The sequence below is a fragment of the Carya illinoinensis genome, chromosome 10 (assembly GCF_018687715.1).
Source record: "Carya illinoinensis cultivar Pawnee chromosome 10, C.illinoinensisPawnee_v1, whole genome shotgun sequence".
Taxonomy (NCBI): Eukaryota; Viridiplantae; Streptophyta; class Magnoliopsida; order Fagales; family Juglandaceae; genus Carya; species Carya illinoinensis.
Genome location: NC_056761.1, coordinates 21,483,890 through 21,498,895, shown reverse-complemented (window position 1 = coordinate 21,498,895; position 15,006 = coordinate 21,483,890). Strand labels below are relative to the sequence as shown.

The following is a 15,006-nucleotide window of genomic DNA, read 5'->3' as shown; positions in this document are numbered from 1 at the left end:
TACTTCTGCTCCTAGAGGTAGTGTAACCTTGTTTCAATCTTTCCAGCCCCGAATCTCATGTGATATGAATAGATCATTAACTAGACCATATTCCAAAGAGGAAATTGAAAGAGCCATTTTTTAAATGAACCCTTTAGGTTCACCAGGGCCAAATGGGTTCCCAGCTCTATTCTACCACCAGCACTGGCCAATAGTTGGTAAAGAAGTCACTGAGGCAGTTATGGAACTCCTGAACACAAGGAAGGGATTTAAAGATATTAACCATACTTTTATATCCCTTATACCAAAGAAAAAAGTCCCCAAGTCTGTTACAGATTTTAGACCTATAAGTCTTTGCAATGTCTTCTATAACATCATTGCCAAAGTGGTAGCAAACAGACTAAAAGTCATCCTGCCAAGTGTCATATCTTCAAACCAAAGTGCATTTGTGCTAGGAAGATTAATCTCTAACAATGTGGTTGTGGCTTATGAACTCCTACACTCGATGAAGAACAGACTCAAAGGCAGATTTAATGGATATATGGCCCTCAAGCTTGACATGAGCAAAGTATATGATAGAGTAGAGTGGAGTTTCTTATAAATAACATTGTTAAAGATGGGTTTTGACAGGAGCTGGGTGGACTTGGTGATGGAATGTGTAACAACAGTTAGCTACTCAATCCTAGTGAATGGCATCCCTCAGCCAACCTTCCAACCAGCAAGAGGAATATGACAGGGAGACCCCCTCTCTCCCTATCTCTTCATTATTTGCTCAAAAATACTAACCTACTATCTAAATCAGGCAGAATCTCAAAGAGCAATAACAGGAATCCCAGTGGCAAGAGGTGCCATGAGAGTTACTCATCTAGTTTTGGCAGATGACAGTCTTGTTTTCTGTAAATGGCAGCAGACTGCATCATATTCTGACATCACTTGAAATGGCATCTGGACAGCGCCTCAATCTTGAAAAGACCTCCATCTTTTTCAACAACAACACTAAGCCAGACACTCAACTCTCCATGTTAGAGCGAGCAGGCATCAAAGCTTTAGGAGCCTTTAACAAGTACTTGGGTCTACCATCTTATGTTGGTAGGAACAAACAAAAAGCCTTCAGTTCATTACTTTATAAAGTCAAAGGCAAGATTTCAAACTGGAGAATCAACATGCTGTTTCAAGGAGGTAAGGAAATTCTGCTAAAGTCAGTTCTATAGGCCATCCCAACATATAGCATGGGTATATTTCTCTTGCCTAAAGTCATCTTAAGAAAGCTTAACCAACTTCTACAGTCTTTCTGGTGGGGCCAAAAGAAAACAGATCCAAGATTCATTAGATTAATTGGAAGACCATAGGAAAATTGAAGAGCAAAGGAGGATTGGGGTTCAGGGATTTCGAACAGTTTAATCTAGCTTTACTTGCAAAGCAAGGTTGGAGATTCATGCAAAACCAGAACTCCCTTGCTACCCAGGTACTTAAAACAAAATATTTTCCCAATTCAAATTTCCTCTTAGTTAGGAGGAGAGTCTCGGATTCCTATGTGTGGAGAAGCTTCCTTGTAGCTAGGCATGTCCTTGAAAAAGGGCAGTTATGGAAAGTGGGCATTGGCCAAAAGATTAAGATTTGGCTTGATAAATGGATGCCAAGGCCATCTTCCTATATGATACAATACCCTGTGAGCATATTAGACAAGTAGGCTTCAGTAGAACAACTTATCAACCCAGAAACCATGCAATGGAACCTCTCCTTAGTCCACTCTATCTTTTTAGAAGAGGAGGCAAAGCTAATCTGCAACATGCCTATTAGTCCTTGCAGAAACGAAGATGTTTTATCCTAGAGGTGTTCAAACAATGGAAAGTTTTTTGTAAAAAGTGTTTACCACTTGCAGGGTACTATGATTGAGGATAGCATGGGACAAACCTCTAAGCACATCACTGGATCAAAATTATGGGATAGGCTGTGGAATCTCAAAATTCCTAATGGAACAAAATCCTTTCTATGGAGAGCAGTAAAGGAGTCACTTCCAACTAACCTCAACCTGAGAAAAAAGAAGGTGGTGACATCTCCCTTATGTCCCATTTGCCTCAATGAAGAGGAAACAGTTTCCCATGGACTATGGTCATGTAAATCAGCTCAAGATGTATGGTATTTAAGCTCGAGGAAAATACAGAAGATGAGTATCTTTGTAGAGTCTTTCATAGAGCTTCTTGAATCGATGCTAGATATACTACCCTCAGAAGTAACGTGTGAGATGGCAGTAACAGCTAAACACTTGTGGCATAGAAGAAACTATCTAGTGTTTGAGAACTTGTTCACTTCACCTTCTAAACTCTCCAAAAAGATCTATGTAGAGATCGCACTAATTAGATCAGAAACTGAGCTCAGAACAGAGAAGCAGCCGAAACAAGATCTGAATCCTCAAACCTGGACACCTCCCCCCTTAGGAGTCTACAAAGCAAATTGGGATGCTGCAATAGATAAGGTAAATTCTAAGGTGGGAATTGGGGTTGTAGTTCGAGACTCTATGGGCATGCAAGACTATGAATCCGGATCCCATCCTCAGGGAAGTAGCTGCTGCTCTCCGAGCTACATCCCTCTGTGCTGAGCTGGGGCTCAACTATATCTTGCTGGAAGGTGATTCGTTAGAGGTAGTCAAGGCAGTGCAACACTCAGAAGAATGTTGGACTTTAGCTGGCCTTGTGATCAGAGACATAAAATGTCGGCTTTCCAAATTCAGTTGTTGGTCCATTAAACACATACCAAGGAAGGGCAATGGCATTGCTCATGGTCTAGCCAAGCATGCTTTGTCATATCCGGATGAATGTATTTTGTTGGAGGATTACCCTCCCTGTATTCAAAACTTGTTTCAATGAATGAATGAATGATCTACCTTTCAAAAAAGAAAAAAGAAAAAAAGAATTGCTTGTTAGAAATCAGAAATGTAGTTCTAACTGCAGATTTGATTGTCTTTCGTATGATGGAATTCGATTTAATCTTAGGAATGGACTAGTTATCGAGACATTATGCCAAGATAGACTGTCGCAGGTAGAAACTAGTGTTTGATTTTCCTGAGAAGGAAAATCACTATTGTATGGGGGCGACTGTTCGATTGAATCTATCTATGATGACCATTGGGCAAGAAAGGAAGAGCTTGATGAGTGGAGATACTGCTTATGTAGTAATGATTATTAGCATGATGGGGGAACCTAAGAAGTTGAAGGAATTCCTATGATTGAGGATTTTCTAGAGGTTTTTCCTAACGAATTGCTTAGATTACCTCTGAATGGAGAGATGAAATTTGTAATATAGCTTGAACCGGCCACACTCCAAGGCATAAGGCACCATACTGGAATGACCCTAGTAGAATTGAGAGAGCTTAAGGTTCAAATAGAAGAGCTCTTGGAAAAGGGTTTTATTCGACCTAACTCATTACCATGGGGAGCACCGGTATTGTTCGTTAAGAAGAAGGATGTAACTCTAAGGATGTGTATTGATTATAGAGATTTGAACAAGTTGACCATTAAGAATAAGTATCCATTACCAAGAATAGATGATCTGTTAGATCAATTGCAAGGAGCTACGGTTTTCTCTAAGACAACTCAGAATCAGAGATGAAGATGTGTCTAAGACAACTTTCCGAACTCATTATGGGTATTTTGAGTTCCTAGTTGTGTCTTTCGGGCTAACTAATGCTTCAGCAGTGTTTATGGATTTGATGAATTGAATTTTTTGACAGTATTTAGACAGTTTCATGGTTGTATTCATAGACGATATATTGATCTACTCATAAAATGATGAAGTGCATAAGAAACATTTATGAATAGTGTTAGAGACTCTGCAGGAACATCAACTCTATGCCAAACTTAGTAAGTGTGAGTTTTGGCTCCGAGAATTGATATTTTTGAGACATGTCATTTCTAGTGCAGGAGTAGTAGTGGACCTTGCTAAGATAGAAGCAGTAACAGAATGACAAAGGCCGACGAATGTTCACCAGATACATAGTTTTCTTGGGTTGGTAGGATATTATAGGAGGTTTATGGAAGGTTTTTCCAAACTTTCTAGTCCTCTAACAGCAACAACTAGAAAGAACGCTAAGTATGTATGGACCGAAGAATGTTGATGAGTGCACAGAAGTGCACTCTAAATACCTTATTATTGGATTAAAATGGTAAAATGTAAATAGAAATCATAAGAATTAATGTGTATTCTTGAATTGATTTTCTATTTACGTTGGAATACTAATAAGTAGTTTTTTTATACTTAATTTTAGAATTTATAAAAAGGCAAGTCAAACCCCAGTCAAATTAAAAGAGGACTTTCATGGGGTTTGGGAGCAATTTAGATAAAAAAAAAAATACAAAAGGAAACTGTAAGAAGTCCTAATTCAAAATTTGATAGGAGACAACCTGGATATATTTTAGCATTTTGATCGTAACTTTATACTCACACATTAGATTGATGCAATTCTTGATGCATTAAAAATATATCATAAAGGGATATAAATTTGTCTCTAATAAGACTTTCTAAATTCGAACTCCTGAATTGCGTATGTGACTTCCAAGTTTAGTCATAAAATTTAGGTGATTTTTTTATGAGGGAATTATGAAGACATTAAAATTTCTTTTCTACTCTATATAAATATATTATTAGCACGAAATAGAAAAGAGGGAGAGGCACAAGAGGCAGATTTAAAGAGTGGAGAAAATCACTTCCATGGCTGCCGTTTGCTTTATTTTTCTCTGGAGATTTTTGTTGTCCATTATATTTATGGATAACTAAATTATCAAGTAGGGTTATGGATGACTTGCACATTAGATGGTATTTTTAATTTATGTATTTAATTTTCAATTACTAAAATTCTTTTATTTTATCGTTCTCAATTCATTGTTGATTTTTTTTTTTCCGAATAATTATAGAATTTATTCTATTTTTGGATTCAATCATGTTGTTCCTATTGAATGGATTGGTTATTTGATTATTTTTGGGTCAATTATTTATCTATATTGATTTAGTTCTTTGTTGCAATATCGTTCCTTAGTATATTGTTGTAGTTGGATTTTCTCAATAAGGATAATAATTTACGTATTTTAAAAGTGTTGAATAATTTTTCAAAGGGTTACATTTGGTTTATAAATCTATACATTCAGATTAGAAATTTCGAGAATTGAATTTCCAATTGAGTTATTTAATGAATTAAGAATAATTAAAATATTGGATTTGTGTAAGAGATTCCCAACGTTCTACTGTTCGTCAATTTGATTACTTCTTCTATTAGTAACTTTGCTTCACTTTAATTTGCATTTAAAATTAATTTTTGTTCTCAATTAATTATTTAATATTTTTCTTTACTTTCTTTGTTCCTTCTACTATTTTTTTAATTTGTCTCCCTATGCAAACGACACCCCAAAACTATACTAAAACTACCACGTTATTCTTTAAGCGTAATCAAATGTGAAAAGAGTTTCCAAGAATTGAAGAATAGGTTAACTTCAGCACCTATATTAGCATTACCTAAACCTTGTAAGCTCTATGTGGTTTATAGTAATGCATCTAAGATGGCACTACAAAAAAAGACAGAATTGTCGGCGTTGGGTATGCGCTGGCAACTGTCCAAAAAAACGCCGCTAATTAATTCGCGGCGTTTTTCTACCGGCGTAACCATCCGCCGGTATTGGAGGGTCGCTATTTCCATGTTCCGGCGTTTGCGCAAACGCCGGTATTTGTAAATCTTATTAGCGGCGTTTGTATACAATTTAGCGGCATTTATTAAAATGCCACCATAGTACCTACATTAACAGCGTTTGTCAAAAGGCCGCCACTTTATCGTTGCCATCCCCAGGCATATACTAGCGGCGTTACCATAAACGCCGCTGCTACTACATTGCTGACGCATCATATAAATTGACGGCATTTATTTAAATGCCACTAATAGTACGTTGGCGACAGTACATTGGATTTTTTAACGGCATTTATCTGACCGCCGCCACTTTTTAATATAGCGGCGTTACGATAAATGCCACTACTAGTAATTTGCCAATGTATCATATAAATTGGCGGCATTTATTTAAATGCCACTAATAGTATGTTGGCGGCAGCACATTGAATAATTTAATGGCGTTTATTTAAACGTCGCGAATGACCTAATTTAACGGCAGTTATTTAAACGCCGCCACTAGTACGCTACGGGCTTATCATATAATTAGGCGACATTTATTTAAATGCCACTAATAGTACTTTGGTAAATTTATTAACGACATTTATCTAAACAACACCACGAGTTTGTTTTTTCCACATTGCATAAATTAACAACGTAATTTAAACACCACCACTAGTTTGTTGGCAACACATTTTTTAAATTAACGGCATTAATTTAAACACTACTACGAATATGTTTCCGGCACATTGCATTAATTAATGACGTTTAAAACACACTAATAATATGATATATCACAATAAAAAAAATATAATATATAAATTAATAATAAATATGATATAATGGGTAATTATTCATATAATAAAAAAAAATTACAAATCAAATCACATGAAAGTTCTTCATGGATAATTCTTCTTCACATTGTGTTTGTCATTAACTGTAGGATCATTTCTTTCATGGGTAGTTCTTCTTCACATTTATCCAATAGTTCTTTGAAATTGCTATGCAATCGTTGAGCCTGAAAAATATCAGAAAAAATTTGCAATAAATAAAATGGCATCTCACAGGGGTAAACAAAATAGTCATACAAATTAAAAAAAAAAAATTACTAAACAAAATACAAATGATATAATGCACTAAAATATATTCCATAAAAAAAAATATAATGCACATACCTGCATGTTGCAAAAAATGAAATATATGAGAAATAAAGAGATAAAGCAATAAAATCAAAGCAATAAACACAAGCTCCCAATTTGGAATAAAACTACTAGTAAGACTGTTTAGCTGTCATACCCTATAACACAAAGGATATGAACAATATATTACAAATACACTAAGCTCATATATTAAAAAATACACTAATCTGATTTTCATTTCCTCTGCAACAGATCATATAAAGTACCAGAACACAATCATTTCAAGCAAACCTGATTTGTTACCTACTCCACATGGCATTCCTGCAAAAGAAATTACTTCCATTCCAATTAATTAATGCTCTCAATGCATTTATCCAGCAAAACAAAATTTTCAAAAGTATCGCCATGTTAGCTAAAGCATCAACTAGAGAATAATTAAAAAGTAAGACCGTGAGCCATCAAAACCGAAAAATTTATCAAGATGCAGGGTGTCCCAGTTTGGCTATCAGATTGACATACAGAGGCATATAGCATATATAGCAAGAGGGAAAAGTCATCGCTTATGCTTCGTGACAACTCAAGGACCATGATCAGTACTAGCCTACCCATGACCTAGAATTGGCGACTCTAGTTTTTGCTTTGAAGATCTAGAGGCACTGCTTATATGGTGAATAATGTGAGGTTCACATGGATCACAAAAAGGCCTTAAATATTTGTTTAGTCAGAAAAAACTAAAAATGAGGTAGAGAAGGTGGATTGAGACCATTAGTGATTACCAGTGTGAGATTAAGTATCACCCTGGTAAGGCTAATGTTGTGACAAATGCACTTAGTTGCAAAGCACAAACCGATATGGCGTCTCTTTTGACTGCCATGAGAAATTGGAGACCCTCAACGAGTTTCTAACTCATCATCCCGATGCATCAATTCCTGTGTTTCTGTATGCGGGAGTTGGGGCTTCACAACTTGGGTATTTAATCCAGATCTTTCATTTTGGGATCTTTAAAATGATATAATGGTGGGCTTTAACTACTGATTTAAAAATGTGTAAATATTGATTTAACTTAAAACACTGAGAGGAATTAAGATAAAATATTATTTAACTAAACTTTAGTTTATGAAATATAATCATCATCCTTAATCAAATGATGAAGTTTTGCTAATTAGTTTTAAGAGAATAAAACCATTTAAATAAATTTAGAGTTTTAACATAATTTAAATCTTACAATATTTTTAAATGACTAAAATCATTTAATTAAAATGATTTTTTTACAATTATAATATTTTTTTTCAAAAATATTATAATTGTCTTATTTAAAATTAGGTTTCATTCAATAACACTCGAAATATCCCATATAAATATTTCTAGGATATTTAAAAATATTCAAAGACTTCAAAACATTGGTCTTGCTTTAAAAATCACATGATATCTTTAAAAATACGCCATCAAGGCTCAACATGCAAAACGAGGCTCGTAACCGTAAGAGAAAGAAGGAGCGGGATGTTACACAATGGGCCTCAAAAGAATATTAAGCCCTCTCCAGGAGCACTACCAAACTTTGCTTAAAAACCTGTTCTTCTTAACTAAAAGAGATCTTTATTAAATACTTAAAATCTAAAAGAGAGTTTGCAGAAGCACTTATTTAAATTCAATAAAGTCTCATTTACTTATCAAAATAACTTATTAAACTTTAAATCATAAAATTGAGCATGACATAAACTATCTAAGCTTTTGCCTCGCCTCCCTGGGCCAAATCTTGTCCTACATAAAATTATGGTATTTATGACTCAGGTACATAAAAAGAGGCTTCCAATGGAGAGCATACATGCATAATCTTTTTATAAAAGAAATTCCATTTACCGTACATATGTGCAAGTGTATGATCATGTTACTTACTTTGCAGTGTTGCTTTCAAAAATTTTTGACACAAAATTGATAATGATATTGAGCTATGAGGTTTATGGTCTTTTTTCCAAATAACACGTGGAATGAAGATATTTCTAGAGAGATTTGGGAAATGGTGACAACCAATTTGAGTTAGACTCTATTAAAGAGTTTTAACCTGAAAATGACTTGTAGAATTGTATCCCTATTAGAATAGGATGCCAACGAGTTTGAGTTGGACTCGGTTACGATATTTGAAGAAGAGAGTTTGAATTTAAAAACATGATTTAGTAGTTCATTCAATATAGGATTGACAATGACTAAGATTGCATAGGGGACTTCAATTAGGGATGATTTTAAATTGAAATAAATTTCTAATGGGTAATATTTAAATTCTAAAATGAGTCTAACTCATTCACTAAATAATAAATGGGATTTAACCTAGTTATTGAGTCTAATTAAAACTATTAATCAATCTCAATAATTTATAGCCTGTGAGCTTATTCAATATGGCCTATTAAATATAATTTAGGAACAATAAAAATTATTAATATCTCGATCATAATATTATTGGACTGGATCATTACAATGTCACTTTTCATTCTAAATCTTATAATTATCCCAAATCATGCTTGTTGGTATCGCATGCATGTATATTTGAAGTGGTTTTGGGTATCAACCACTTCATTAGTGACTACTTCAAATGTGTAGTATAGTAAGTGTAATTTCAAATAATAAGATTTAAGATGAAGAACAACAATATTTTTCTTTTTATTTTATAACTTTTCTACTTATTCTTAGTCACTGTCCGACAGTACTGACTGATGGTCGAAGAAATTATACATCACCTATCGATGAGATGAGAAATTCTTGTTTTATCCCAAAACTTTGCACAATTGTTTTCCCAAACATTATTCAAACACAAAATACTTTTCAATTTCAAATCTTCAATTTTTTCATATAAGCATTAACTAATCATTATAACTTTTCTAAATTTATAAACAAAACATAAAAGTCAATATGACTTTTTCAAATTACCAAATAAAAATAATATTAAAAAATAACATTTAAACAATATTATAACTTTATACTATTTTTACCCGATTGTTTCTATCTCATTTTTTAAAACCAAATAAAATATATTAACTAAAACCATTTTACTACTATTCATAAACAATCTTATTATTATTTACAAGATTCTCATCTCATCTCATAATTACCTAAGCATGTCCTTAACTAATGATCAAATAATATATTACATGTAAGGATCAGTTGGTATTGTTATTTTAAATTCGTGGCTTTCGTTCTTTCATTGTAGTACGTACTAAAATCCTATCAGTTTCTTATATTCATGAACAATACTGCTAGGGACAACCGTCCCATATCCCCGCTGCGGCCTTGTGGCTGACTTGGTAGTTGCCACATCAGCCAATAATATTATATTAAAAAAATTACGGGAGAAAAGGGAAATTCATTTTGAAGAACAGAGATTTCATCTGTGGGAAACTCAAAATGCAGAGAGGAGGGAAACAAAACACGGCAGGGCAAAAAGGTCCGAGAGATTTCATTTGGGTTCCTTTTAGGTCTTCATCTATCAGCATTTCTTCTAGGTCTTCATCCATTGGTGGGTCTTCATCTATCAACTGAACTTCTGGGTAAGACAAGAAACTTTGAGAATATAATCCAGAGTGAGCAAAATCATAAAAGAAACCAAACTCAACATCTAATATAGCTGCAATATGATCTATATGTGATAAACACAATACATGGATCACAAGACATTGCCTTAAATTTACACCCTTCCATTCGCAACCCAATCCACCTACGTATCTTCTACAAATAACCAAACATGAAAACTAACTTACAATAACCAAACAAATAAAGAAACCAAAAACCAAGTTAATATGCACAAACCAATAAATCCGGAAAAACAAAGATTAAACCCATAAAACTACATCACACCAACCGAAAAAAAAACATAAACATTGGCTAAAAAATTAATAGCCATAACCCCGCAAAACCACTTGAGAAGTCCAGGTCCTTTTATAGAACCAGTCTTTGTAAATCTAATTTCATACAACCAAACCACAATAAACCCAGAGATCGAATAATTTCCAACGCCACGTCCTTCAGCCACTAAAAAATGTTCTCTTCACCCCATCTTTTGTTCCTTCCTACTCGTATGCATCCCGACTCGAACTTTTGTACCCAGCAAAATGTGCTCCTATCAGACCTGTTCAGATCAGATTGCTCCCCATTTTAGGACATATAAGAGACAAGATAGAAACAGAGGTAGAGAAATGGAGACAGATATAGAGATAAAGAGACTGGCTGAACCATCATCATTTCGCGGTGGGTGTGCGCGGTGGGCTTCCTTAGGATGGATGAATCACGGTGGTGTGTAGTGGAGGAGACGCACTATTCTGGTGGTGGTGTCTCTCAGGTGGGACGAGATAAACCGAGATATAGAGAGTGAGAGAGAAGACTGAGAGATAGAGAGAGAAAGGGAAGAGCCCAAGAAAAAGAGAGACTGATCAGCAGCTAACCTTGAGGTTGGTGGTGGGGGAGCAGCTCGAGCAATCGAGTGTATGTGGATGAAGAGAAATCACCGAGAAGAAACGAAAAGTGAAAGGAGATGCTCAACAATTGTTAAATAGAGAGAACGACTATGGAGAAGGATGAGAGAAAATAGAGAAGGAATTGAAGGAGAGAGATGAGAGAATATGAAGGGATTTTGCAAAAAAGAAAACGACGCTGTTTCTTTTTATGCCACGTAGGCCCTGAGGCCACGACGAGGATAATCAGAGGTTGCATATAAACTTTTCCATTCATGAAACAAGTCAAATATCTCAGCCTGGCCTTTTCTTAATTTCTCACGTGTACGTTGACAACGAGTTATTCTATCCCTAGTGAAGTGGGGTCCTATCATTAATCATGCCCATCCACTTTCATCATTATTTTTAGTCACGATCGATCAATTTTAATTCTAGCTAGGCACATAAAATATATATATGCATATATATATATATATATGCTGTTCGATCATGATTAATTTCTGAAGAGATTTGTTAATTAAATAAACTGTCATTATTTATGGATCGATCATGATTTCTTTCTTGGGATCGACCCACAATCAGTATAAAACTGGTACGTAGGTATCTTAGTTATATTAATGTTATATTTTGGGAATATTACCTTAATTAAAAATTTTACTAATGTTTTAAGTCCAATCATGATTACTGTATTTTTGGACATATATTAACTTCCATTAAATAATGAAGTTAGGTGCCATATATCCTCCTACATATATATATATATATATACACACCGTCCACGTAATATCCTCTTGATTAATTTGTTATTGCAACAACCTAGTCCGCGGAATATTGGCTTGACCTTATATTAATTGTTTCTTGAAAAGTCACAACTTTGATCAAAGCGACGTTTTTGACTCATGGAACTGCATGGCCTATTTATAAGAGCAATACTTAGATCAGATATTGATCATGAAGACTTCAGACGGTGAGAAAATGCCCGGGACATCAAGAGCCTCATGGTGTCCTGAAGAAGACCGCAAACTGAAAGCCTACATTAAGCAATACGGCATTCGTAACTGGAGTAAGATGCCTCAAGCTGCCGGTAGGAAATAATTAGCAGATGATCTTAAACGTTATATATATTTCTATTAGCTTTAACATTCGGGGTGTCTGCATGCAGTATTATTTGTTTTAGCGTCCTTACATTCACGAGCCTGTCGACATGAATACATTAAATCAGCTGTTTTGATATTATGTGAAATTGTTACTTATGCGAAAAGTTTAAATCAGCTGGTAGTAAGAAATAGATTTAATTGTTTATATTTTTATCTTTTAACACTTTCTTTTATTTTAGGTTTGACACGATCCGGAAAAAGTTGCAGGCTCCGATGGATGAATTACCTTAGGCCCGACATTAAGCGGGGGAACTTCAGCCAAGAAGACCAAGAAACCATACTTAAGTGGCATGAACTGCTGGGGAATCGGTAAGCTATACACAATGTTCTTTAAATGCACACCTCGCTATATATTAATTCTATATATATACACAGAGAGAGAGAGAGAGAGAGAGAGAGAGAGAACAAAGTTCTTTTTCTTTTTCTTTGTTTTTTCCGAGCTCAAACCTACAATTCTCTTTCATATCTAAGGTCGTGTGAGTCTTTTCAAAGGAATTGACACTGAAACTCTCATCATGATTGATATTACATGCAGAATTACGTGAATTTCTAAATTGCATTATAATTTGCTAATGGTGATTGAAGTCTGGTATATTCTTTTAGAATCAGTTTGAAGTTAACATGAAAAATTAACTTTCCAATCGAATTAGCATGTCTTAAATTCTCACGATTGAAATCACATGGATAAACTGCAACATATATGGCTTCTACAAGATGGAAAAGCAAAAGCTTTCAGACTTCGGTTAAACCCGAATGTTGAAGATATTGTGAAGAAAGAAAAATCTGGCTGTTCAAAAATGCAGCAGTACTTGATAATGTCGGTCTTACTGTCTTCAATTTATTTCAGATGGTCTGAAATTGCAGCAAAGCTTCCTGGAAGAACCGACAATGAAATAAAAAATTATTGGCACGCCCACCTGAAAAAGCTCAGTAAGAACAATTCGTCATCAACCACTATATCAGAATTGGTGGGAACATCCGAGGACGTTGAAGCTAACAAGAATGATTCTTCTGGGAATCAAGATCTCCTACTTTGCGATTCCCCAAAAGTGCCAAATATGGATGGCTTTAACGGTATACAGACGTCACCACAAATATATATGTCCATTAATGATGTGATCTCTTCTTCAAGCTGTACTGATCCTCCAGTTGAAGATGTTATAAACCAATACATGATAGATCAGGACGAGATCATTTTTAGTTCTTCCAACGCCTCTGAAATAAACCAAAGCATATGGGAGCAGCCATATTTTTCATTTGAGGACATATACATGCCTGAAACAGACCCTGTATTTATGGCTTCAACTACTGCGCACATGTATCCAGATGTTTGCTATGATGCTGGCTATGATTTTTGGGTCGATTGATCAATGTAAGCAGCAGAAATGCATGTGATCATGTACTGATAGTGTCCTCGACCAAGCGTTGTTTTGAGCTAGTTGAAGTTGTGAACCTTATCTTCAAATGGTCAGTTTGTAAATAAGCATCATGCATTTGAATATCCACGACATGCTGGCTTAGATCGATTGACAGATTCGTGTATATATATATATATCAATCTTTCATTCACCTAATTGTCTACACGTAGATAAATTAATTGACTTAACCTATTTCAAACTTGGGAGGGTTGAAGCAATATTGATCTTATGACATAATAAACTTGAATTAATTAATGAAAAATTGTTCTGATGGTATCCTGTATGCATGCATGTATTTGATTCGCATGATATTATATATCTCATCCTGGCCTTTTCTTAATTTCTCACGTGTACGTTGACACCGAGTGTTATTCTATCCCTAGTGAAGTGAGGTATCATTAATCATGGTCATCGACTTTCATCATATTTGTCGTCACTATCGATCAATTTTAATTCCAGCTAGTTACATATATTATATATTCATGAAATTTTATATAGAGTTTTGCTACATACAAGCACAGTCACGTACTAATCTGTATACCAATACTGATTCATTCATACTTAAAATTTAAATTAATATTGTTTTCAATAAAATCTACTTTTTGACCAATCACATCATATTAGTGCACAGATTAGTACACAATTATGCTTGTAACTATATTTTTCCTTTTATATACTATATGCCTTTCGATCGTCTCATGATTTCTTTTTTAGCCCCACAATCGGTATATAACTGGTACATAGGTATCTTAATTATATTACTGCTATTTTTTTCGATTAATGCTACCTTAATTAAAAAATTTACTATTTTTTTTTAAGTCCAATGATTACTGTATTTAATTTTAGACATATATTAATTTCCATTCAATAATGAAGTTAGGTGCCATCCTCCTGCATATACAATATGCACCTTCCACTTAATATCCTCTTGATTAATTTGTTAATACAACGTACAACTACGCGGATTGGCTTGACCTTATATATAAGGAAGCCTTTCTTCTTTGTCTTGGGAAATCATTGTCTCCTGAAAAGTTAAAACCATGATCAACACGTTTTTGACCCATGGAACACTACAAGAGAATTGGTTTTTTGAGACAAAAAAATTTGTCTAAAAAAATCAGAATTTCGTCCCTAGAAGTTTTTGGAGACGAAATTTTTTTATCTCTATTTTGTCTCAGAAAGAACGTCTCAAAAGGTTTTCGGAGACAAAAATTGAATTTCATCTCC

General features: G+C 34.5%; 1 protein-coding gene across 1 annotated transcript; it reads left to right on the top strand.

Annotated features, from left to right (window-relative positions):
• The first annotated feature begins 12,155 nt into the window (after positions 1-12,155).
• On the top strand, positions 12,156-13,728 carry LOC122278547 (transcription factor MYB14-like). Its single transcript, XM_043088726.1, has 3 exons — positions 12,156-12,288; positions 12,541-12,670; positions 13,209-13,728. The coding sequence occupies exons 1-3, from the start codon at positions 12,156-12,158 to the stop codon at positions 13,726-13,728; spliced, it is 783 nt and encodes a 260-aa protein (XP_042944660.1).
• The last annotated feature ends 1,278 nt before the right edge of the window (positions 13,729-15,006 follow it).